The sequence below is a fragment of the Hyla sarda genome, chromosome 11 (genome assembly GCF_029499605.1).
Source record: "Hyla sarda isolate aHylSar1 chromosome 11, aHylSar1.hap1, whole genome shotgun sequence".
NCBI classification, from domain to species: Eukaryota; Metazoa; Chordata; class Amphibia; order Anura; family Hylidae; genus Hyla; species Hyla sarda.
This window is the reverse complement of record NC_079199.1, coordinates 15,769,636-15,793,491: the sequence shown is the minus strand read 5'-3', so window position 1 is coordinate 15,793,491 and position 23,856 is coordinate 15,769,636. Positions and strand designations below refer to the sequence as shown.

At 44.3% G+C, this 23,856-nt stretch overlaps 1 protein-coding gene across 3 annotated transcripts; it reads right to left on the bottom strand.

The window, feature by feature from the left end:
• Window positions 1-974: 974 nt before the first annotated feature.
• LOC130295295 (B2 bradykinin receptor-like) lies at window positions 975-21,843 on the bottom strand. Of its 3 annotated transcripts, XM_056545921.1 has the most exons (3): window positions 21,576-21,843; window positions 14,682-14,768; window positions 975-3,647 (listed from the first exon to the last, which is right to left on the bottom strand). In XM_056545921.1, the coding sequence occupies exon 3, from the start codon at window positions 3,621-3,623 to the stop codon at window positions 2,532-2,534; it is 1,092 nt and encodes a 363-aa protein (XP_056401896.1). In that variant the 5' UTR covers window positions 3,624-3,647; window positions 14,682-14,768; window positions 21,576-21,843; the 3' UTR covers window positions 975-2,531. The 3 variants fall into 3 exon arrangements, with proteins under 3 accessions (XP_056401896.1, XP_056401897.1, XP_056401898.1); XM_056545922.1 differs by lacking the exon at window positions 14,682-14,768; XM_056545923.1 differs by lacking the exons at window positions 14,682-14,768; window positions 21,576-21,843 and adding an exon at window positions 11,354-11,461.
• Window positions 21,844-23,856: the final 2,013 nt, after the last annotated feature.

Sequence of the window (23,856 nt, the reverse complement as noted above, 5' to 3'; positions counted from 1 at the left end):
ACAGTTGTTAAAGTCTATACAGTTCAGCCAGGGCCCAAGGAGGTGACCAGTGACTCGGAGACCTTTCGGGCTTGCTGGGACTTTTAAGTTACTGACCATAGGTCACTCTTGAGATTAGCTGGTGACTGGTACCTCCTGGGTAACCATCACATGATATAACTCTTAAAGCAACATTACATTTTATAAACTTCACATGGTAAAACATATTTACAATGGGGAAACAAGTGCCCCCTGCCTTGGGCACACTGAAGGAGGCTACCTGACAGGACAGCAGGAGAACGGGGTAATACCTCCCATACTGGGCCACCACATATATACTTCAGGGGACACAGTGCGAGTTATTATATACTTCAGGGATACAGCAGGAGTTACTAAATACTTAAGAAGGTATAGTGAAAGTTACCATATACTTCAGGGGTCACAGTGGAAGTTACTATAGGAACATGGGGCCCAATCGACATACTGAAAAAACTTATGTGGTCATAGACCCCTAAGCTTTCAAATGATGAAACTCACTAATATTGGGGAGGGGGGTGGCACAGGTCCTCTTTAATACCTAAGGGGTCATAATATGTGATGGGCTAATGTGGCATGTTTTATTGTTAGTGTTGGAATGCAGCGAACAGACAGACAATCACAAGTGACTATAGAGTAGTGTTAACCACCATGCTCCAAGGTAAAGCAGTTCTCCTGTGCCAGTCGCTGGGCAATAAAGACACCAGATACAAGATTAGGGAAAACCAATGAGGAGTTTACTGAGGAAAATTGCAGGCAGATGTTATAACCATAGCAATACAGTCTTTTCACAGCAGGGTAGGACAGAGAGCTGCAGAGGTAGTCAGTAGTGAAATGGCTGGGCACGCTGGGACTTGTAGTTTACTCCACTTTTATGTGACTTAACTTGACTGGACTTAAAGGGGTACTCCAGCCCTAGACATCTTATTCCCTATCCCTTGGATAGGGGATAAGATGTCTAGGGCCAGAGTGCCCCTTTAATTACTGGAGACTTTAGACTTTAGATGTTACATTTTAGACTTGAGACAACTGACACTGACTGACATCAATGGAATTAGCTTACCACCAGGCTTGGACTTTAGACTTTTTAGACAGGAGCTGCCTGAGGCTTTCTACTCTGATTCCTGACTTGAATGGGCCACTGTCTGCAATTTTACTTATTCTTCCCGCAACTTAGGACTTGCACTTTTCCTGGACGGTGGAACTTCTGTAGGTAGTGTTGTTGTTCACTTGCAGAACTTTGACTTGACTCCACGACTCCTCTCCTCACTCTGTATAGCACTCCACTAACTGACATCTCCACACTACTTCTCTCCTCACACACTCCTCTACACTGAACTGCTTCATGCCTAGAAAGGTCACTAAATTCAGGCAGAAGATCCCTATTGGCCACAGCTGATCACATGACTTCTCTGCAGGTCCTTCTTACTGCAGTCCTAATAATAACACATTATTGGTATATAGGCATAATGAACATAAATTAATGATACAAAGGCATAAAGAACATGAATCAAACCGGAGTCAATGCAATTTTACAAAGCATTATCCTCCCCAGAGATGTGGGCTGGAATGGACACATGCAGTAACATCTGCTGGACATTTGCCGGACAGGACGGGCAGTGTAATGTGTTCCCTACTGGTAGTTATTACTATAATACTATACTATCATGAATTTTTTTTTTTTTTATGGACTGAGTGTGCGGTGGTATTTGGAGCTAGTGGGGAGGAGCACAGCTCTCGGGCTATTGCTGCTAACCAATAAAATGATGGGACAAGCCATTAGCGTTAATAATCCCCCCTGCTGTATGGGCTAGCCCCCTCCCCACCTATGATTCTGCCTGGTGACCGGTTGGTATCTCCCTGGGAGCAGTTGTCCTATCAAGGGGTTGCTTTAGTTCCCAGGCTTCTTATACCCTCCCTCTTATTTATATCTGGGCTCCTACTCCTTTTACCTCACTCTGTCCCTTAGACCCAGAGATTTGTCCCTCCCTCCCTCTCTGTTTTTATGTTTGTAAGTCACAGCTGGCGGAAAAAAAGAAGAGGAAGACCTGGGAAGACCTGTACACCGGCGGGTGTGACAGTACCTCCCAGAATGACTAGAAGCCATCGGTGCCTTGTTGTATACGTTATTTATGGTTATTTATGGTTATTTATAAATAAAAAAGCTGTGGCCGACTTTCACCCACACAAAAAGTTATATGGTTGTTATGCCTGTTATTTAGTTAGTGAGTAAGGGGAGGGGTTAACTAATAATGGTTATTAGGTAAATGGGTCTCAACAGTCTTAGTATTATTCAGTCCATAAGTTTATGAGAAGCCTAAAGTAGCTCGGGTGCTGCTCCAAGTTGGTGAAGGGTTTTAAAACAATGTATGTCTTTGCATATTCTTTCTGTTTTACTGTGTGGGGGATAATGTTACTGTTACCAGTCTAGACTGGTGCTTATGGAGAGAGCCGGGGTGAGAAGGTGGCCTGACACTGGGAATGTCACAGGCAAGAACAATAGGTCAATCCAAGATTCAAGCAATGGATTTGTTGTATGATCTTATGGACAAAGATATCTGTGTTGATTTGACCGATTCTTCTGTTCGGAATGATGACATCCCTCTGTCAGGTCCTTTACATAGCAGCCTCCTGTAGACCTCTCTGGTTTTTTGCCTAAAGCGATTCCCAATCATACTGTACATGATTGGATTGATACAACTGTTAGCGAGGGCAAGGAAAAGAGAGATATGGTAAACCATACGATAAATGGATGACACCATACATGGAAAATGGACATTGAATCTTGGTAATAAGTCAAGAAATGTGTAGATATTGAAGGGGAGCCAACACACTATGAAGAGCAAGAATACAAACAAGACCAGCCGAGTGGCTTTTCTCTCCTTCTTGGCTTTCTTAAACTGTTGCATCGAGTTGTTCTTCAAAAAGCAAATAATTTTAAATGTACAGAAGGCGGTGACAACCAGAGGCACTAAGAAGCCGAGAATATTGGTGATGATATTTAGGACAATAAACCATGTTTTTGGTGCTTCTAAAAAACAGGCAGTAGTGTTTAATTCTTCCTTGAACACCACCTTGCGGAACACCCCATAGGGCAGGCTTAACACAGTTGCAAACATCCAGATGATCCCACAGTTCACCTTTGCCCACCAAGGTCTTCTCAGGCGACTAAAGGATGTGGCCTTCACCAGAGCCAGATATCTGTCTATACTGACCATCATAAGGAAGTAGATGCTGCTGTAAAGGTCAAGCCGAAACACGTAGGTGACAGCTGCACACATAAAGCCCCCAAATGACCAGTGGTACTTGTTGGAGATATATATAGCCATAAATGGTAGTCCGCTCAGGAATATCAGATCGGCCGCCGCCATATTCCCCAGGTAGATCTCAGTCACTGTGCAGCGACTCTTATGAAGGACAAAAACGGAGATGACAAACAAGTTTTCTATAAAGCCCAAGACGAAGATGAACCACATGTAGGGGGGCTGGTAGGTAGTGACCCACTCATCTATTTTCCATGTTAGTATAGAATAGAGACATTCGTTTTTTGGAGTTTCTGTGATATCAGCCAACGTTGTCATCGTTCCGTTGGGTTCTGTGCTCATCATCTTATCTTAGATTTGCTTGGACTCCTGTTGGAAAACCAGAAATAGATTTTTGTAATTTCAGCCATTATTGTCATCAGTACAAAAAAGAAAATATCCAATAGCAACATTACAAATAATCCCTGAAAATAATATCAAATTTACTGGTACAAGGGCAGGTTGAAAACCCAATTCCCATCACGATGCAGACAAGACACAATGATATATGGGGGGGGGGGGGGGGGGAGATTGTACAGCAGCGGTCTATTGTAATTGTCCAAAAATGTCCATGGACATTAGATGTGAGATGGAAGGAATTGTGGAAAAGAGCGACTGTGGGGATCATGGGGGAGATTTGTCAAAACCTGTGCCCATCGCAACCAATCAGATAGCTAGCTTAATTTTTTAAGAGATATTTTTAACCTGTTAGGGACGGAGGGCGTACAGGTACGCCCCTGGCATCCCCGTACTTAAGGACGGAGGGTGTACCTTTATTTCGGATCACTGCCACTCGGCGGGCTGTGATCGAAACGGGATGCCTGCTGAAATCATTCAGCAAGCATCCCGTAACATCACCCAGAGGGGTCCTGAGACCCCCCCTTGTCAGCAATTGCGGTGATTGGTCGGTCAATTCTGACCGGCGAATCACGGTTTTTCCGAGCTGATCTGGTCTCTGGTAACCCGATCGCCTGGAAAATAAGCTGTAAGAGAGCTGTAAGAGACAACCTCGATCATCCTGAAGGATAGGAGTGAGGTGGCAGGGGTGCCCCCTTCTCCTATCCCCTGCCATTGGTCGGTCATGACTGACCGACCAATGGCAGGAGGGGGTGGGGGGTTAAAGTTCATTTCCGGGACCGGGACAGAGCGGGGCACCTGTGATAGGAGCGGTACCGGGTGACATCGGCATCCAGGCGGCGATCCGGGTGACAGCAGCGCAGTGATCCAGGATGTGGTGGAGCAATGCAGCCGTGATCAGGTGACTGGGACTCAAACATGTAGAGGACCACAGTTTGAGGACCACTGTGCAGTTATCTCTAAACTGTGGCCCTCCAGATCTTGCAAAATTACAATTTCCAGCATGGCTAGACAGTTGTTTGCTGTATGGGCATGCTGGGATTTGTAGGTTTGCAACATCTGCAGGGCCACAGTTTGGAAATCCCAGCATGGCCTTCGGCTATCAGTACATGCTGTGAGTTGTAGTTTTGCAACAGCTTGAGGCACACTGGTGGGAAAACACTAAGTTTGGTAACAGAACCTAAATTAGTGTTTTCCAACCAGTGTGCCTTCAGCAGTTGCAATGCACATGCAGGAATAATCAAACAAAGGATCATGGGTGTTACAATGATTAGGGTCAAAATAAAATATCAAGCTGCAAAGATTTAACTCTGACCTAACCATAAGTAAAAATGTAAAACTGTAGTAACAGTCCCTGAGAAAGGTGAAAGTGACAGAAAAGACAAATACTAGTTAAAAAGTCACGAGGAAGAAAGATGACAAACAAAACAGGAGAGGGAGGCAGTAGGGGGAAGAAGGGGGGATGAAGAGGTAAGGATAGACAAGAGGGGACAGCAGCCGTAAATCATGGCAGGAACCTCTCACGTGGAAGGACAGCGCTGGAAGAAGGGAGAAAGTGAGAGAAGGGGGAGGCGCAGTCAACATGGAGAGGATGGATCCTAGGCAGATAGATGTAAGGATCTTAAATCTGCGACAAGAGAAATTCCATCAATAGGCTAAAGACAGCATAGTGTTTGACAGAGAGATTTCTAGAGTCTGCAATGAGTTCCTCCATCCTGTGTGGGTCACTTCCTTAAGCTAGTCCGAAAGTGTGGGTGCATGTGGGGAGCGCCACAGGTGGGGGATAACTATTCTTGCTGCCAGTAATAGAAACCTAAGTAAGGTTTTAGTCCAGAAGAAGACGGAGCCTGGTAGGATAGAGAGCAAGAGGGGAGAAGGATCTCGAGGGAGAGTGACAGAGGTTATCTAATGTATGAGATCAAGGACACCAGTCCAAAATAGTGCTTAGCAAGAGCCCTAACGGTCCCTACAACTGCTGTACCTTCCTATTGCCTATCCACCCTAAACGATGGACCGACAACCACAAGGACAGTCCCTATCCCCTTAAGGACTCAGCCCATTTTCACCTTAAGGACCCGAGCATTTTTTGAACATCTGACCACTGTTACTTTAAGCATTAATGACTCTGGGATGCTTTTACTTTCATTCTGATTCCAAGATAGTTTTTTTGTGGCATATTCTACTTTGTTAGTGGTAAATTTTCGTTAATACTTGCATCATTTCTTAATGAAAAAAATCCCAAATTTGATGAAAAATTTGAAAATGTTGCATTTTTTTTTACTTTGAAACTCTTTGCTTATAAGGAAAACGGACATCCCAAACAAATTATATTTTGATTCACATATACAATATGTCTACTTTATGTTTGCATCATAAAGTTGACATGTTTTTACTTTTGGAAGACATCAGAGGGCTTCAAAGTGCAACAGCAATTTTCCAATAAAAAAAAAAATAATTCAAAATCTGAATTTTTCAGGCACCAGTTCAGTTTTGAAGTGGCTTTGAAGGGCCTTCTTATTAGAAATACCCCATAAATGACCCCATTATAAAAACTACACCCCTCAAAGTATCCAAAATGACATTCAGAAAGTGTGTTAACCCTTTAGGTGTTTCACAGGAATAGCAGCAATCTAGAGAAAGGAAGGAAGGCGCCTCATGTGCGGGATCAGTAGATCTTGCAGGTGGGGGTAGGGGAAGATAATTCCCAAGCCGCTTACCAAAGTTGGTTGTGCGCCCACACACAACAAGGTTAGAAGCAGAAGAGATATGAAGGTAGGTCCACTGCAGCCCTCCTGGATAGGTATGGAATCAAAGGCGAATGACCAGGGAGTCAGGAGTTTGTCTGGCGCAGAGAGGAACCATCAGACAGCCAAGTAAAATCAATGGATTTATTAGATGCAACGCGTTTCGCTGCGCATGCGCAGCGAAACGCGTTACATCTAATTAATCCATTGATTTTACTTGGCTGTCTGATGGTTCCTCTCTGCGCCAGACAAACTCCTGACTCCCAGGAATAGCAGCAATGTGAAAGAGAGAATTCTAAATCTTCATATTTTACACTCGCATGTTCTTGTAGACCCAGTTTTTGAATTTTTACAAGGGGTAAAAGAAGAGAAATCACCCTAAAATTTGTAACCCAATTTCTCTTGAGTAAGGAAATACCTAATATGTGGATGTTAAGTGTTCTGTGGGTGAGAGTGAGTTTTTCTGAAATGGTTTTTGGGGGGCATGTCACATTTAGGAAGCCCCTTTGGTGCCAGAACAGCAAAAAATAAAAAATAAAAAATAAAAAAAATAAACACATATTTTGGAAGCTACACCCCTCAAAGAATGTAAGGGGTACAGTGAGCCTTAACACCACACAGGTGTTTGATGACTTTTCATTAAAGTTGGATGTGTACATTTTTTTTTCACTAAAATGCTCTTTTTTTCCTCACATTTTACATTTTTACAAGGGGTTATAGGAGAAAATGCCCCCCACCCCATATTTGCCCCCCACACTGAGTATGGAAATACCCCATGTGTGGATGTCAAGTGCACTGCGGGTGAACTACAATGCTCAGAAGAGAAGGAGTCACATTTGGCTTTTTGAAAGCAAATTTTGCTGAAATGTTTTTTGGGGGCCATGTCAAATTTAGGAAGCCCCTATAGTGCTCGAACAGCAAAAAAAGCCCCACATGGCACACTATTTGGGAAACAACACCCCTCAAGGAACATAACAAGGGGTACAGTGAGTATTTATACCACACAGGTGTTTGACAAATTTCTGCTAAAGTTGGACGTGAAAATGAAAAAATTAATTTTTTTTCACAAAAATGCTGGTGTTACCCCAATTTTTTTATTTTCACAAGGGGTAAAAGAAGAAAAAGCCTCCCAAAATTTTTAACCCTGATTCTTCTGAGTATGGAAATACCCCATATGTGGATGTAAAGTGCTCTGCTGGCACACTACAATGCGCAGAAGAGAAGAAGCACCATTGAGTTTTTGGAGAAAGAATTTGTTTGGAGTGGAAGTTGGGGGCCATGTGCGTTTACAAAGTCCCCCGTGGTGACAGAACAGTGGACCCCCCCCACATGTGACCCCATTTTGGAAACTACACCCCTCACAGAATTTAATAAGGGGCGCATTGAGCATTTACACCCCACTGGCATTTGACAGATCTTTTGAACAGTGGGCTGTGCAAAGGAAAAATAAAATTTTTCATTTTCATGGACCACTGTTCAAAAAATCTTCCATACTCAGAAGAAATGGGGTTACAAATTTGGGGGGCTTTTTTTTTTCCTATTACCCCTTGTAAAAATGAAAAATTTGGGATAACACCAGCATTTTAGTGAAAAAAAAAATTTCATTTTCGCATCCAACTTTAATGAAAATTCTTCAAACACCTGTGGGGTGTTAAGGCTCACTATACCCTTTGTTATGTTCCATGAGGGCTATAGTTTCCAAAAATGGGTCACATGTGTTTTTTTTTTTTTTGGGGGTTTATGTCAGAACTGCTGTAACGATCAGCCACCCCTTTGCAAATCACCTCAAATGTACATGGTGCTCTCACTCTTGAGCCCTGCTGTGCGCCCGCAGAGCCTTTTGCATCCACATATGGGGTATTTCCGTACTCAGAAGGAATTGCGTTACAAATTTTGGGGGGTCTTTTTTCCCTTTTACTTCTTGTGAAAATGAAAAGTATGGGGCAACATCAGCATGTTAGTGTAAAAAAGAAAACATTTTTACAATAAAATGCTGGTGTAGACCCCAACTTTACCTTTTCATAAGGGGTAAAAGGAGAAAAAGCCCCCCAAAATTTGTAACGCAATTCCTTCTGAGTACGGAAATACCCCATATGTGGATGTAAAAGGCTCTGCGGGCGCACAGCAGGGCTCAAGAGTGAGAGCACCATGTACATTTGAGGTGATTTGCACAGGGGTGGCTGATCGTTACAGCAGTTCTGACATAAACCCAATTTCTCCCCATATGTGGCCCTAAACTGTTGCCTTGAAATACGACAGGGCTCCGATGTGAGTGAGCGCCATGCGCATTTGAGGCCTAAGTTAGGGATTTGCATAGGGGCGGACCCGGATGCAAGAATTACACTTGCCTCTGATATCAAAATTACCCTACGGCAGTGGTTCCCAAACCGGCACCCTGTTTGGGAAACAAGAGGAGCTGTTGCATAACTCCTGGCATGCCTGGACAGTGAATGGCTGTCCAGCAACACTGGGAGTTGTTGTTTTGCCACAGCTGGAGGCTCTGTTTTAGAAACCGTGGCGTACCAGACGTTCCTCATTTTTATTGGGGGGCGGGGCTAACTGTGTAGGGGTATATGATGTATATGTAGTGCTCTACTTTTTATTTTGTGTAGTGTTTTTAGGGTACATTCACATGGACGGGGGTTCACAGCGAGTTTTCTGCTGGGAGTTTGAGCTGTAGCAGAAAATTTGCTGCATCTCAAACTTGCAGCGAGAAACTCACTGTAAACCCACCTGTATTGATGTAGCCTATACATTCACAAGGGGGTGGGGGCAAACCTCCAGCTGTTGCAAAACTAAAACTTCCAACATGCCCTTTGGCTGCCCGTGCATGCTGAGGGTTGTAGTTATGCAACAACTGGAGGCACACTGGTTGCAAAACACTGAGAGTTTGTTACTTAACTCAGTGTTTTCCAACCTGTGTGCCTCCAGCTGTTGAAAAACTACAACTCCCAGCATGCATGGCCTGTCAGTGTATGCTGGGAGTTATAGTTTTGCAACAGCTGGAGGCACACGGGTTGGGAAACACTGAGTTAGGAAACAGACAATATTTCCCAACCATTGTGCCTCCAGTTGTTGCAAAACTACAGCTCCCAGCATGCCAAGACAGCCGAAAGGCATGTTGGGAGTTGTAGTTATGTAACAACTGGAGGAGAACAGTTTGGAGACCATTGTGTAGTGGTGTCCAAGCAGTAGCCCTCCAGATGTTGCAAAACTACAAGTCCAAGCATGCTCAGATGGTCCAGGCATGCTGGGAGTTGTAGTTTGGGAACATCTGAAGGGCCAGATGTTGCCGAACTACAACTCCCAGCATACCTGGGCAGTCTGGGCATGCTTGGAGTTGTAGTTTTGCAACATCTGTAGCGCTACAGTTTGGGCACCAATGTATAGTGGTCTCCAAACTGTGCTCTTCCAGATGTTGCAAAACTACAACTCCCAGCATGCTGAGACTGTCCATGCATGCTGGGAGCTGTAGTTCTTCAACATCTGAAGGGCCAGATGTTACAGAACTACAACTCCCAGCATGCCTGGGCATTCTGGGCATGTTTGGAGTTGTAGTTTTGCAACAACTGTAGTCTCCAAATTCTGGCCCTCCAGATGTTGCAAAACTAGTTTGGCAGCAGTGAAGATAATTAACCACTGATTAACCACTGATCTTCACTGCTGCCTCCACCACTCCCTCCGCTGCCGGCTTCTTTACTGCCACCGATCCCGGCTTCTTCACTGCCACCGATGTTGGGTGTTGTAGTTTTGAAACCTCTGGAGCTCCGCAGGTTGAAGACCACTGCGGCCTTCGTCATCATCCAGCCTCCCCCCCCCCTTTTGTTTTGTACTCACCTCCCCTCGGCGGGAAGTTAGGGTGAGCTGGTCCTGGCCATCTATGCTGCAGGGACCGTCCGGTGGGGAGGATTAGTCGTTGCGGGCTGTCCATTTTCACCGGGGGGGACTTCTCCGTGCTTCGGGCCCGGCCCAGGACTAGTGATGTTACCTTGACGACGACGCACAGGGACGTTGCGCATGAACGTCCCTGTGCGTCATCGTCAAGGCAACGTCACTAGTCCGGGGTCAGGCCCGAAGCGCGGAGAAGAAGTCCTCCCCGGTGAAAATGGACGGCCCGCAACGACTAATCCAGCATAGATGGCCCGGACCAGCTCACCCTAACTTCTCGCAAAGGGGAGGTGAGTACAAAACAAAAGGGTAGGTGTGGGGGGGGGGGGGGGGGTTCTGGATGATGACGAAGGCTGTCCGGGCATGCTGGGAGTTGTAGTTTTGCAACATCTGGAGGTCCGCAGGTTGAAGACCACTGATGAAGGGATTGCCAAGCGGAGAGTTCACTCGAGTATAAGCCGAGGGGGGCGTTTTCAGCATGAAAAATTGGGCTGAAAAACTCGGCTTATACTCGAGTATATACGGTATTTATAAATAAAAAAAAACACATATATCCCTTAAAATATTACTTTTCAACTACACTACAACATCAATATTATAATATATATATATATATATATATATCTCATTTCCATATCTCATCATTGTAATTAATAAAATAAAAAAAATAAAAATAAAAAAAATGCAAATTATTGAAAAAGAACCTACACACACAACTGACCAGTTTATCAAGAAAATGTTCTAAAATGTAAGAATTTTTTTTTACCCACTACCGAATGCATACAGATGTAGCAGTGCTGAGTAAACCATTTGGTACAGCACATAATACTGCCAAAACATGGTATTACATAGGACTGCATGTTTACCTTCTCCCTTATCCTGATAATCCTGGCTATCCCAAAGGGTAAATAAGAACTTCAGCTCTGCTACGTCTAAATAAGAAAGCTACGGCTATGAAACTCACACCTCTACGTCTTAGTTTAGGTTCCTCTCTATCATTGCTGCTGTTAATCAGTCCTGTAGTTCTTGTAATTTTCTCTTTCTTACCTTGGATATAGTGAGATGTGCAGAGTCGGCTCCAGAGATTAGTCGCTGACCGATTCCTCTGTGTTCTGAATGTTTGTGAGGATGAGATCTGGGCAGGGAGGATCCCACTAAGGGTTTTATATAAAGTGGTCATGTGGTCATAAAGGTTAATAAATAAGATGATATTATGAGCTGAATAGAAGAAACTTTAATGGGTTAATATTATTATTATTCCATTTTTGTTGGTGGTGAGTTGACTAACAATGAGCAATTCTGACATTATCTTAATTTTGTATTTTATTTCTTTCGTTCATTGATAACTTTATAGCTCGGGTGCTAATATATACAGTTATACCTATTAAACATATAAAGATTTTGGGGGGGTTTCCCTTTGTTTTTAATTTTTTATTGAAGATGTGATCTCTCTGCTTAAAAGGGGAACTCCGCTGGCAACCTTTTTTTGCTCATTGTCACACTAGTGCAAATCACATTTGGTGTGATAGTTGTTCAAATAAAATAAAAAAATACCTTTTTTGGCTGTGGGGGGCTCTAGCTATGTGCTGCCTAATATGGGGGAATCTATGTGCTACCTAAAGGGGGGATCTAAATATGTGCTGCCTAAAGGGGGCTCTATGTGCTGCCTAAAGGGAGGCTCTAACTATGTTCTGCCTAATATGGGGGAATCTATGTGCTGCCTAAAGGGGGGCTCTATGTGCTGCCTAAAGGGGGGCTCTAACTATGTGCTGCCTAACATGAGGGAATCTATGTGCTGCCTAAAGGGGGGATCTAACTATGTGATGCCTAAAGGGGGTCTCTATGTGCTGCCTGAAGGGGGCTAAAGCACGTTATTCCAAAAAATTTAGGAATAATAGGTGATTTATGCCCTTTATGGATTAAAACCAGACTCTGCATCAACTATGTAATTTTCCATGGGAGTTTTGCCATGGATCCCCCTCTGGCACGCCACAGTCCAGGTATCAGTCCCCTTGAAACAACTTTTAAATCATTATTGTGGGCCAAAAAAATTTGCCTGCCCATTGAAGTCAATGGCGGCTCGCCCGGTTCGCGAACATTTGCGGAAGCTCGCGTTCGCCGTTCACTAACAGAAAATGTTATGTTCACGACATCACTATTGTGGACCTTCATTCATTTAAGCACGCACCTATCGTTTCTGGGAAGGGTGGCGATAGGCCGAAGATTTACCTCAGCGTATCAAAGGAGTACTTTGGCGCTTCCTTTTTTCCTTTTATCCCGTCTGGGCTGCAAAATAAAAGAAAACACACTTTCTCTTACCTGCCAACGAGCCCCCGGAGCTCCGGTACACTCCGGTACAGGTGGTCGGTCCCCGGGCTGTATTCTTCTTACTTCCTGTTAGCAGCGATGTCCCGCCTCGGCCAGTGATAGGCTGAAGCTCCGTGTGATGTGCCGGGCTAACAGGAAGTAAGAAGAATACAGCCCGGGGAATGAACACCTGTACCGGAAGGGGACCGGAGCTCTGGGGGCTCATTGGCAGGTAAGAGAAAGTGTGTTTTCTTTTATTTTGCAGTCCGGATGGGATAAAATGAAATAAGTGCGCGCCGGACTACTCCTTTAACCCTCACCCTGGCGTCACGAGTGACAGGGGTTAAATTAACCCCTCATATACCGAAGCAACACCCCAACTACACTACCCCCCAAGGCAGTTACCACAGATTCACATTAGGAGTCGAGTCAGAGTAAAAAGTAAGTGTATTTTTATTTAACACATTAAACTTTTACAAGATACTGCAAGACGCGTTTCGAGGGTAAGCTCCTTCTCAATTGCTAAAAGTTATCTCAGAGATACTTGCATTGAGGGGGCATGGCGTGACATCACGAGGGGCGTGGTCGTGAAGTTACGACCCCCGCCGCCTACTCCAAGCATTCGTAACAAAATGTTCCGAACGCTGGGGCAGTGGAGTACCCCTTTAATGTAAAATGTTGGAATCCTTTGTTGTCACATTAGTAAAGACTGTGAATTGCCTTTGTTATGTTTGGACACGTGAGGAGATATTGCCTCTACTTATTCTCAGTGCTGTGTCTGGTATCTAAACCCGCACTGTACCATAAGGGCACCTCAGCTTCCATCATGCTTGACACCAGCACTAGGGAATGCCGCAAGAAAAAATCAAGATCACAACAAGTGTCCTCTTAAAGGGGTATTCTGGCCTTATATATCTTAACCTCTTATCCAAAGGATAGGGGATAAGATGTATGATCGCAGGGGTCCCACCTCTGGGACCCCTGCGATCTCAGTGCAGGCCCCGGCATTCTGTGCCAGGTGCTGCCTCCGAGACGGGACATCACAGGCACGCCCCCTTGTGATGTCATGCCGCGCCCCCTCCATTCGTATACATGAATGAAGGGGGCGTGGTGTGACATCACAAGGGGGTCAGGTCTTGGAGGTAGCACCTGGCACAGAGGTGGGACCCCTGCGATCATACATCTTATCCCCTAAGATGTATACGGCCGGAATACCCCTTTAAGCTACTGGACCAGACACGAAATGCAGCTTCACCTCCATGGCCCCTCAAGCCCACCTGACCATGACCATGAGCCTCTCAAAGGGCATTCTCTCCAGGCTCCCCACCACTGCAAATATACCCTTATGTCTCTTAGGAAGTGAGGAGAGAAGAACAAAAACCACTCTAATTAAAAAGGTTCCTTAGGTCAGTTCTTTTGGTGGACATAATGTAGTCTGAAATTTCTCTTCCTGTCTCATTATTTTCACATCTAAAAAATTCATGTTTTTTTTTTCCCTCTGTTGAATTTTCTATGATCAGGACCATTTACTGTACATGATTAATAAACTCATCTCATTTCTCCTCTGACCCGTCCATAGTTTAACATATTTCAATTCAGATTCCTATCATATTTATTCATTAAAGGGGTACATATTGTTACGAACGCTGGCCACACCCCTTGTGACATTACACTATGCCCTCTCAATGCAAGTCTATTGGAGGGGGCGTAGCGGCTGCTCCCATTGACTTGCATTGAGGTGGCTTGGCGTGATGTCACTAGGGGCGTGGTCGTGACGTCACGACCCCCGCAGCCTGCACCTGGTGTTCGGAACAAAATGTTCCGAACACGGGGGCAGTGGAGTACCCCTTTAAAGAAGCACTGTAGACAGGGGCATAGGTATAGAGGTAGCAGAGGTAAAAGTCACACTGGGGCCCTGGTGCCTAAGGGGGCCCAAAGCACATCTGCCCCATTAGAGACGAGTAATATAATTGGCATATGGGGCCCTCTTGCAGATTTTGCATTGGGGCCCAGAAGCTACAAGCTACACCTCTGACTGTACAGGTTCTTGTGTAGGCCTTGCGCTTACCTGTGTTAGCTGATGTGGCAGGCGTGGTCGGGCTCCATGTTGGATGCACACAGAAAATTCTGCCATGTGCGTGATGCAGTAGAATCCCTGTAAAATAATGGGACACAGAATTTCTGATATGTTACACTCATACCACTGCCCTGTTTTCACTGATGGGATTTACACAATTTACTCCTTTTCACGACCCAAATAGCAGTCTCACAAGTCTTACAGGTCTCACCGGCAGCTGCAGGTTCTCTCACTCTGGTTACCAATGTCTCTTCTGCTCCATTAGACTTTTCTCTCACACACCACTGCCCCAGTGGCAGCCTATCACACAAACACCAAGGAGGCAGACATTGGTCTCAACAAGTCACCACTGACACACACACCTCTTGGAAACCCGTCTGTGAGACGGCCACAAAATTATTTTTTCATTCTCACTCTCTATGCTAGAACCTGGAACAACCTCATAGTGTGGTATCCCAGTAGAGGAAGTGACCCTGTCGGGTAAATGCTGCCTCAGGTGTCTGTGCTGGGCCCCACTGCTCAAGGTGCTGCCTTGTATTGCATTCTAGCTGATAGTATATTGATTTATAATGTGTTTGTTATTGTTGCCTTTAATAAATGTCAAACATGCCCCCTAGCTTAAAGGAGTACTCTAGTGCAGAGTATTCCTGCTCCGTCCTGCCCAGGCTGCAAAATAAATGAAAATGAACCATCACTCACCTCCCTGGGTTCCCGCGGAGCACCACTACAGCTGCTCTGTCCTCCGGTCCATCCTCTTCATACATGGCGCTCAGCCTATCGCTGGCCGAGGCAGAACATCGCGGCGGCCGGCGATAGGCTGAGCGCCATGTGACGCTTCGTTCACACGGAAGTATGAAGAGGATGGACCGGAGGACCGATCAGCTGTAGTGGCGCTCCACGGGAACCCAGGGAGGTGAGTGATGGTCCATTTTCATTTATTTTGCAGCCCGGGCAGGATGGAGCAGGAATACTCTGCACTAGAGTACTCCTTTAAGCCTTAACTAGTGTAGTGGGGGCGGAGTTTGTTAACGTTGCAGTGTGGAGGGGAGTGAGGAGAAGTCTGTGGTAACCTGAAGGAGTCCTATGGAGAAGTTAAAAGCCTGTGACCACACATCTACAAGTGCCCCGCTGCACAGGTCTAGTCTGGAAGTCTAGGATAGCAGGAGATAGAAAGCCTCAGGCAACTCTGCCACAATCCATTACACATATGATTATTGCGGTCAGTACTCATATTATATATAATGTAGTCTGAAATTTCTCTTCCTGTCTCATTATTTTCAAATATAAAAAATTCATCCTATTTTATCCCACTCAGAAGTGAATTTTCAATGATCAAGACATTTACTGTTATTCACAAGTTCATTGTTTTATGTTTCAAATAGAAATACAGATTTAGGGGACTACGATGGGGCCCTGGCCCTTGACAGATTAACAGGTACAAAATAGTACACTACTTAGATGTAGGTATGTGGTATGCACTTATGAGGCAGAAAAATGCACTACAGTACACTTAAAAAATATATTTTTGTAAAACACCAGCAGTACACAACAGTGCTGCAGCCAAAAAAAAAGCTGTGTACTGAACACAAAATTGCACTCTCTCACGGACTATTAGGAATGGACTGCTTTTTATTATACAGTCCACAGACTAGTATAACCAGCAGATGATTTTTTTGTGGAACAAAGACCCTGAAAAATGATTCCTGCCTCCTCTGCTAAGGATTCCTGTGCCGAAGAAAGTGACTGGGAGGTTAATGGCTGCAGTAGAAATACTTTTCAGTGAAAAAAACAATGCTCTCCTCCCATGAGAACGCTGATGTGACTAGGAGGATGTCAAACGCTGCTGTAACACACACACACACACACAGGGCGTCCGTCCTATCTCTCTGCAGTGTAATGAATCAAGTGGCTGGCTGCAATATGGCTGCCGATTATATAGGGCTGTGACATCACAGGGGTGATTCAGGGTCATACTGCCTACCTCCCTTTCTGCCTTCCCAGCATCCCTTGCCCCATGTGCTGACATGTGGATCTGCCATTTTAGATGCACTGGAGCCTGGAACGCTGTAAAATGGAGTTTATTGAAGTGATTCGCGCGACAGAATCGTGGCGATATTCGCATTCTTTGCGAATCAAATATTTCCAGAAATTCGTAACAAATTCGCATTCATCAGCTTCAATTGGGGGGGGGGGGGGGGTAACTACTGCATCGGGTGACACCCTGACTAGCCGGCCTGGCACTAAGTAGCTGCAACTATCCCCCAACAATCCATCCATCCTCCTCAGAAATTAAAAAATATTAAAGACAAACTATGCCGCACCATGAATATCCGTACTCTAGAGGCTTTTTTGTTTAATTTTGTGCCTGCATTTTGTGATGTAGGTGGGCGGAGTCTTGCGTCGCTGTGCTGAGGCCGGAGTTTACGTCAGGAGGGAAGACAGTGCAGCACCAACAGGCACATGAACAATAGTGAAGAAACAAAAACAAAAAAACGGCTCGGTACATTACCCACCCCAAAATGAAATGTGCATGAAGCTGTATTACTGTGGATGTTTCTGCTTTTTTTTAAGGAAAAACTTTAGTGCCACATATGGGTTATTTATGTGTTTTGTAAAAATTCTTACACAATAATTTTGTGCCTTATTTTATTTTAACACAACATTCATTTTAAAATTTAGTGGGCACGCCAGCATGTACGTAAATTAACAAGGTGTGCAGTGTGTGTTTTCAACCTTAAAATGAAATTAGTTATTAGTTATATAATTATTTTTTCTATAATGTATGAGGCATTAATGTAGTAACTTTGTTTCATGATGCAGAACAAGAAGAGTTATTAAAGTGTTAATGTCCTTTTCTGCGGACGTATGCACTTTCTGTAAGCCAGGTTGGACCTGGAATACATATGCAGCTTTTAAATGGAGATGTGACTTTTTTTTCTTCATAAATAGCGCCTATCACATTTGATAAATACAAGACCACTACAAAGTAAAAAAAAATTATTATTACTACGTGAGCGGATTTCAGAAACGTGCTTTGGAATAAGCAAAAATCTAAAAGTCTCAGCATGTATAGAAAAGTCGCACATGTGCAAGTACGTGCAACTTTTTTACGCAAAAAAAATCTACTATGCAGCTTGATAAATCTCCTTCATAGTCATATCTCTTAGTAGTTTTTAAAAATAAAAAGTGTTTTATGTCAAATATAAATGATATCTATGCTCTAGATTTTAATATGTTGCACAATTGTTATTTCCAGTGACAATTCTCATATATATAATTTTAAGAAATGTCCCCAGAACTCTATCTGATCACCTGCTCCTCAATCAATGTGAACAGGATCTTGCATCAGGCAACTAGTGTTGAGCGGCATAGGCCATATTCGAATTCGCGAATATTCGCGAATATATGGACGAATAGTCGTCATATATTCGCGAATATTCGCATATTCGTTATATTCTCGTTTTATTTTCGCGTATGCGAAAATACGTGCATGCGGAAATTAGCATATGTGGAAATTCGCATATACGAAAATTAGCATATGCATATTTTCGCATATGCGAATTTTCGCACGCCAGTCTCACACAGTAGTATTACAGCCTTCTTTACACCACACAAGCTGGAAGCAGAGAGGGATGATCACTGTGATGTGTACTGTGAAGAAAAAAAAAACAAAAAACGAATATTCGTAATTACGAATATATAGCGCTATATTCGCGAAATTCGCGAATTCGCGAATATGCGATATTCGCGAATAATATTCGAATTGCGAATATTCGCGAGCAACACTACAGGCAACTCCCTGTTTTATTCAAATTTTATCAAGCATATATAAAGCATAGTTCCCTGTATACTGTTACATGACTTGATAAAGAGAGCTACGCTCTCGAAACGCGCCGTCCATATGTCGTTAAAGCTGTTTTATTATTTTACTCTTGATGTCCGTGGTTTTAACTTACTGTAGCGGTGTGTGCCCTCAGGAAAACCAGTTTTTACCTCTCTGTTCGAGCCTTTCAATGGAACCAAGTCTTCTCTATTTTTAGGGGATGGGATGGGTGGAAGTGGAGGGAGTTGAAAAGTAGAAACAGCAGCACTCCAGGTTTGTGAAGAAAGTGGTGTGTTTATTCACTCCAAATGAGCGATGTTCCGGCCGGCTCACCCAGTCATTATCAAGCCGATAAGGGCTTGATAATGACTGGGTGAGCCGGACGAAACGTCGCTCATTTGGAGTGAATAAAGACACCACTTTCTTCACAAACCTGGAGTGCTGCTGTTTCTACTTTTCTTTATCAAGTTTGGATTAGTGTTGAGCGGCATGGGCCATATTCGAATTCGCGGATATTCGTGAATATATGGACGAATATTCGTCATATTCGCGAATATTCGCATATTCGTAATATTCTCGTTGTATTTTCGCATATGTGAATATTCGCGTTGTGCGAAAATTAATATATGCGAAAATTCGCACACCAGTATCACACAGTAGTATTAGAGCCTTCTTTACACCACACAAGCTGGAAGCAGAGAGGGGTGATCACTGTGATGTGTACTGTGAAAAAAAAAAAAAAAAAAAAAAAAAAAAAAAACGAATATTCGTAATTACGAATATATAGCGCTATATTCGCGAATTCGCGAATATGCGATATTCGCGAATAAAATTCGAATTGCGAATATTCGCGAGCAACACTAGTTTGGATCTCTGACCCAGATCAACAACGGGAGGCACCCGTACATATCTACACCCGGAGTGCTGCTTTCCTCTTTACCTTTATAATTCTAATAGAGATAAATATTATACAAATTGTTCAAGAATAATTCAGATATGCTAAATATTGGGCTCCTTCTCTTGAAAAGACTGCTACAGCACCCGGGGTGCTAAGAAAGATATTCAACAAATAAATCCTGTGGACGTTGTTGAGCAGTGGCTTAGCAGGAGTTACTGTGTACTTCAGGGGGAACAGTGGGAGTTACTATATACTTCAGGGGACACAGTGGGAGTTACTATATACTTCAGGGGGACACAGTGAGAGTTACTGTATACTTCAGGGGACACAGTGGGAGTTACTGTATACTTCAGGGGACACAGTGGGAGTTACTATATACTTCAGGGGACACAGTGAGAGTTACTATATACTTCAGGGGACACAGTGGGAGTTACTATATACTTCAGGGGACACAGTGGGAGTTACTATATACTTCAGGGGACACAGTGGGAGTTACTATATACTTCAGGGGACACAGTGGGAGTTACTGTATACTTCAGCGGACACAGTGGGGGTTACTATATACTTCAGGAGACACAGTGGGAGTTACTATATATTTCAGGGGACACAGTGGGAGTTACTATATACTTCAGGGGACACAGTGGGAGTTACTATATACTTCAGGGGGACACAGTGAGAGTTACTGTATACTTCAGGGGACACAGTGGGAGTTACTGTATACTTCAGGGGACACAGTGGGAGTTACTATATACTTCAGGGGACACAGTGAGAGTTACTATATACTTCAGGGGACACAGTGGGAGTTACTATATACTTCAGGGGACACAGTGGGAGTTACTATATACTTCAGGGGACACAGTGGGAGTTACTATATACTTCAGGGGACACAGTGGGAGTTACTGTATACTTCAGCGGACACAGTGGGGGTTACTATATACTTCAGGAGACACAGTGGGAGTTACTATATATTTCAGGGGACACAGTGGGAGTTACTATATACTTCAGGGGACACAGTGGGAGTTACTATATACTTCAGGGGACACAGTGAGAGTTACTGTATACTTCAGGGGACACAGTGGGAGTTACTGTATACTTCAGAGGACACAGTGAGAGTTACTATATACTTCAGGGGACACAGTGGGAGTTACCATATACTTCAGAGGACACAGTGAGAGTTACTATATACTTCAGGGGACACAGTGGGGGTTACTATATACTTCAGGGGACACAGTGGGAGTTACTATATACTTCAGAGGACACAGTGGGAGTTACTATATACTTCAGGGTACAGTGGGAGTTACTATATACTTCAGGGGACACAGTGGGAGTTACTATATACTTCAGGGGACACAGTGGGAGTTACTATATACTTCAGAGGACACAGTGGGAGTTACTATATACTTCAGGGTACAGTGGGAGTTACTATATACTTCAGGAGACACAGTGGGAGTTACTATATACTTCAGGGGACACAGTGGGAGTTACTATATACTTCAGGAGACACAGTGGGAGTTACTGTATACTTCAGGGGACACAGTGGGAGTTACTGTATACTTCAGGGTGTAAACCGTGGGCCGGGCTCCTCAGGATACAGCGAAGTCACAAACAAGGAAAACAACTTCACATCAGCTTTTGTCATGACCGAATTTTACTTAAACGTGATTATGAACCCAAAAATGAATTCTGGGAACATACAATAAACTTACATACACCCAGCCTAAGGCTGAGACCCTTGTGCTGCACAGTGCGGCACCCAATGAATGAGAAAGCAGGGTTAATTTGTCTACCGGCGGGCAAAACTAGTCTGCCACACCTTACCTGTTATTACCCTAAAAACACAAGAATAACTGTATAGGTGTGTGGTTTGGGCTAGCCTGCGATGCAGCACAACAGCTTACAATCCTCTATCTTATTCCCCCTCCCCTAACCGGAGTTGTAGCACATGCCTTATTATTCCTCCTGAACAAAACACCAGCCTGGCTTGAATTTGTGGGGAGTTTATCAGCTCTCCAATTGTGAAATGTCCCTTTAAATTATGGAGTCCTTGAAATGAACAGTAGCAACACTTGTGGCCTGACACAAACAGAGACCCTGACTATCTACAGGCCTGGTCTAGTCTCTAGGCACCAACAAAGTAATGAGGTGCGTGCACGATCTTAATGACCCGGGTCTGCCCTGCATCCGCTGATGACTCTGAACAGAACAAATGCGTCTCCAACAAACGTGCGGTCCCACAGTCTATGTTGTTTTGCTCCTTAGCTCTCATCCATGTTCCTGGAAGCAATCCTCGTTCCTCTGGACAGGATCAGGGTCTCGGACACAAGCAGCTTCACTTAGTTCTGGTCACTGAAGTATGCTCCCACCCCTGGATACAGTAGGATCCTCTCATAGTTCCTCAGTCTCAGCTCTCTCTAAGATGGCTGCTCCCACCTTTTTACTGGTCACTCTCCACTCTCATAAATATGGAAAACATGCAGTCTGTTAGCTGTGTTAGGAAACAGCGGCATCTTGTGGCCAAACAGCAGAATGTCAGTCCAGACATTTAACTTAATTTAAACAGTGTTCAGACAATGAGAGTTTTCCTATTTCACAAGGGGACACAGCAGGAGTTACTATATAATTCAGGTGCTGGCGAGGTGCGGTATCAGTACCCCCTGGCAACATCTCCAAAAGCACCCCCCCTCCCCCCAACACCCCTGCAAAGACACAGCCAAAACTCTTCTCTTCTGCATCTGCAGGACAAGCGTTTTAGACTCCACCTTTATACAGTGCCCTCCCCTGCTCTACACAATCCCCCCATCTATGGCTCCCCCAAACTGTAATAAAGCCCCCCCCCCCTCCTCCTTGGTGCCTGCACAGTAAAAGTGAGCAGGATAGTAGGTCCCTCATTGAGAAGGTAAACCCCCCAAAGTATGCGGGTAGTTCAGTAGGTTAGGTAAGTATGTCTCACAGTACTTAGTTAGTTCCTTTCAGGGCTGCCATCAGGAGTTTCAGGGGCCCCTTACAGAGCTCAAGGCCTGTATTCCTTTAAATCCCCTCTATTGTGCTCGACGGGCAGGCAGTGGTGGGGGCTGGGTTCACCAAAGTGTAGGTACGCCACTGATAAAAACAATTTTTTTTTTATGAAGCCCAAGATGAAGCTGAACTACATGTAGGGGGGGGGTGATAGGTAAAGATAAACGTATCTACTTTGCAGACTGTACATCCATTTTTCTTCGAATTTCTGTTATATTAGACAACATTGTCATTGTTCTGTTTGGTTTGATGCTCCTCATGTTGTGTTAGAATTTCTTGAACTCCTGTTGGTAAAAGTCACATGGCTGGGAAGAAGATATGAGGCACATTTCAGACCAGAACTCTCCTGTAATCAGTATTAAATCCAAAATTTTTGAATGGGGTTTAATGCTGAGGAAAAACTTAAGTATACTTGATTATATGTGTGGGGGTCATATAAGGATTCTTGTTGAGGTAGCTCAGTTTAAATTGGACCTCCAGCTATTAAAATTTGCACCCTATTCACATGATAGGGGATAAGTGTCTGATCGCGGGAAGGGTCTGACCACTTGGACCCCGCAATCTCCAGAACGGAGCCTGTTTCTTACCTTTAATCACTCTAGCCTCCACCTTCTGAGGTCAAACTGCTTTAGGCAATGAGGGCCTGCTCAGCCAATAACAGGCTGAGGAGGGACAACAGAGCAGACAGTGTTTGGCAGAGTTTCCCATCACTGCCCAGACTAGGATGTCACGGAAGGTGAGGACCGGAGTGATCAGAGCTAAGAGATTGGCCCCTTTCTGGAGATTGCAGAGAGTCCCAGCGGTTTGTTCCCCTGCGATAAGACACCTATTCCCTATCCTGTGCATAGGAGATCAGTTTTATTAGGCGTATATCCCCTTTAAAGGGGGAATCCATCATAAGGGGACTTTTTAAATTACCTGTTAGCCAGTAATGGACATGCTTACCAAGAATCTGTGCTTGTGTCAGTGGTAAATGGCCATGTCCTAGGTCCCCCATCACCCTACTGGCTTGTTTGTGTGATCTGGATCTTTCCTGTTTCTGTGTCCTCCCTCCAACTGCAATACTCAGGATCCCTTATTTCTAGCTTGGAGGTGACTTATCTCCCTCCCATACATCAGCCATCCCACCAATTGCAGCACAGCTAGGCTCCCATCCATGCATGCTGTGCTTTAAACTTTAATTCCCTTCAGCCCTGTGGAGAATGAACTCACTTCTACCCAGCAGTTCCACCCATTGAAGCACGGACACGCTCCCTTTCAACACCTTACCAGTGATGTAATGTTTCAGGCAACACTGCAACCTGGGAAAGACTCAAGACAACACTCATTTTTTATGCTGCTAGAAATGAACATCTGCGAGACCACCATCACACACAGGTACATACATTATATTATGAACTGCACTAACTTTACACCCCCTGTAGCACAGT

What these genes read in the sequence shown, in the direction of transcription:
- LOC130295295 (XM_056545921.1), bottom strand. Translation starts at nt 3,623, where the DNA reads ATGATGAGCACAGAACCCAACGGAACGATGACAACGTTGGCTGATATC.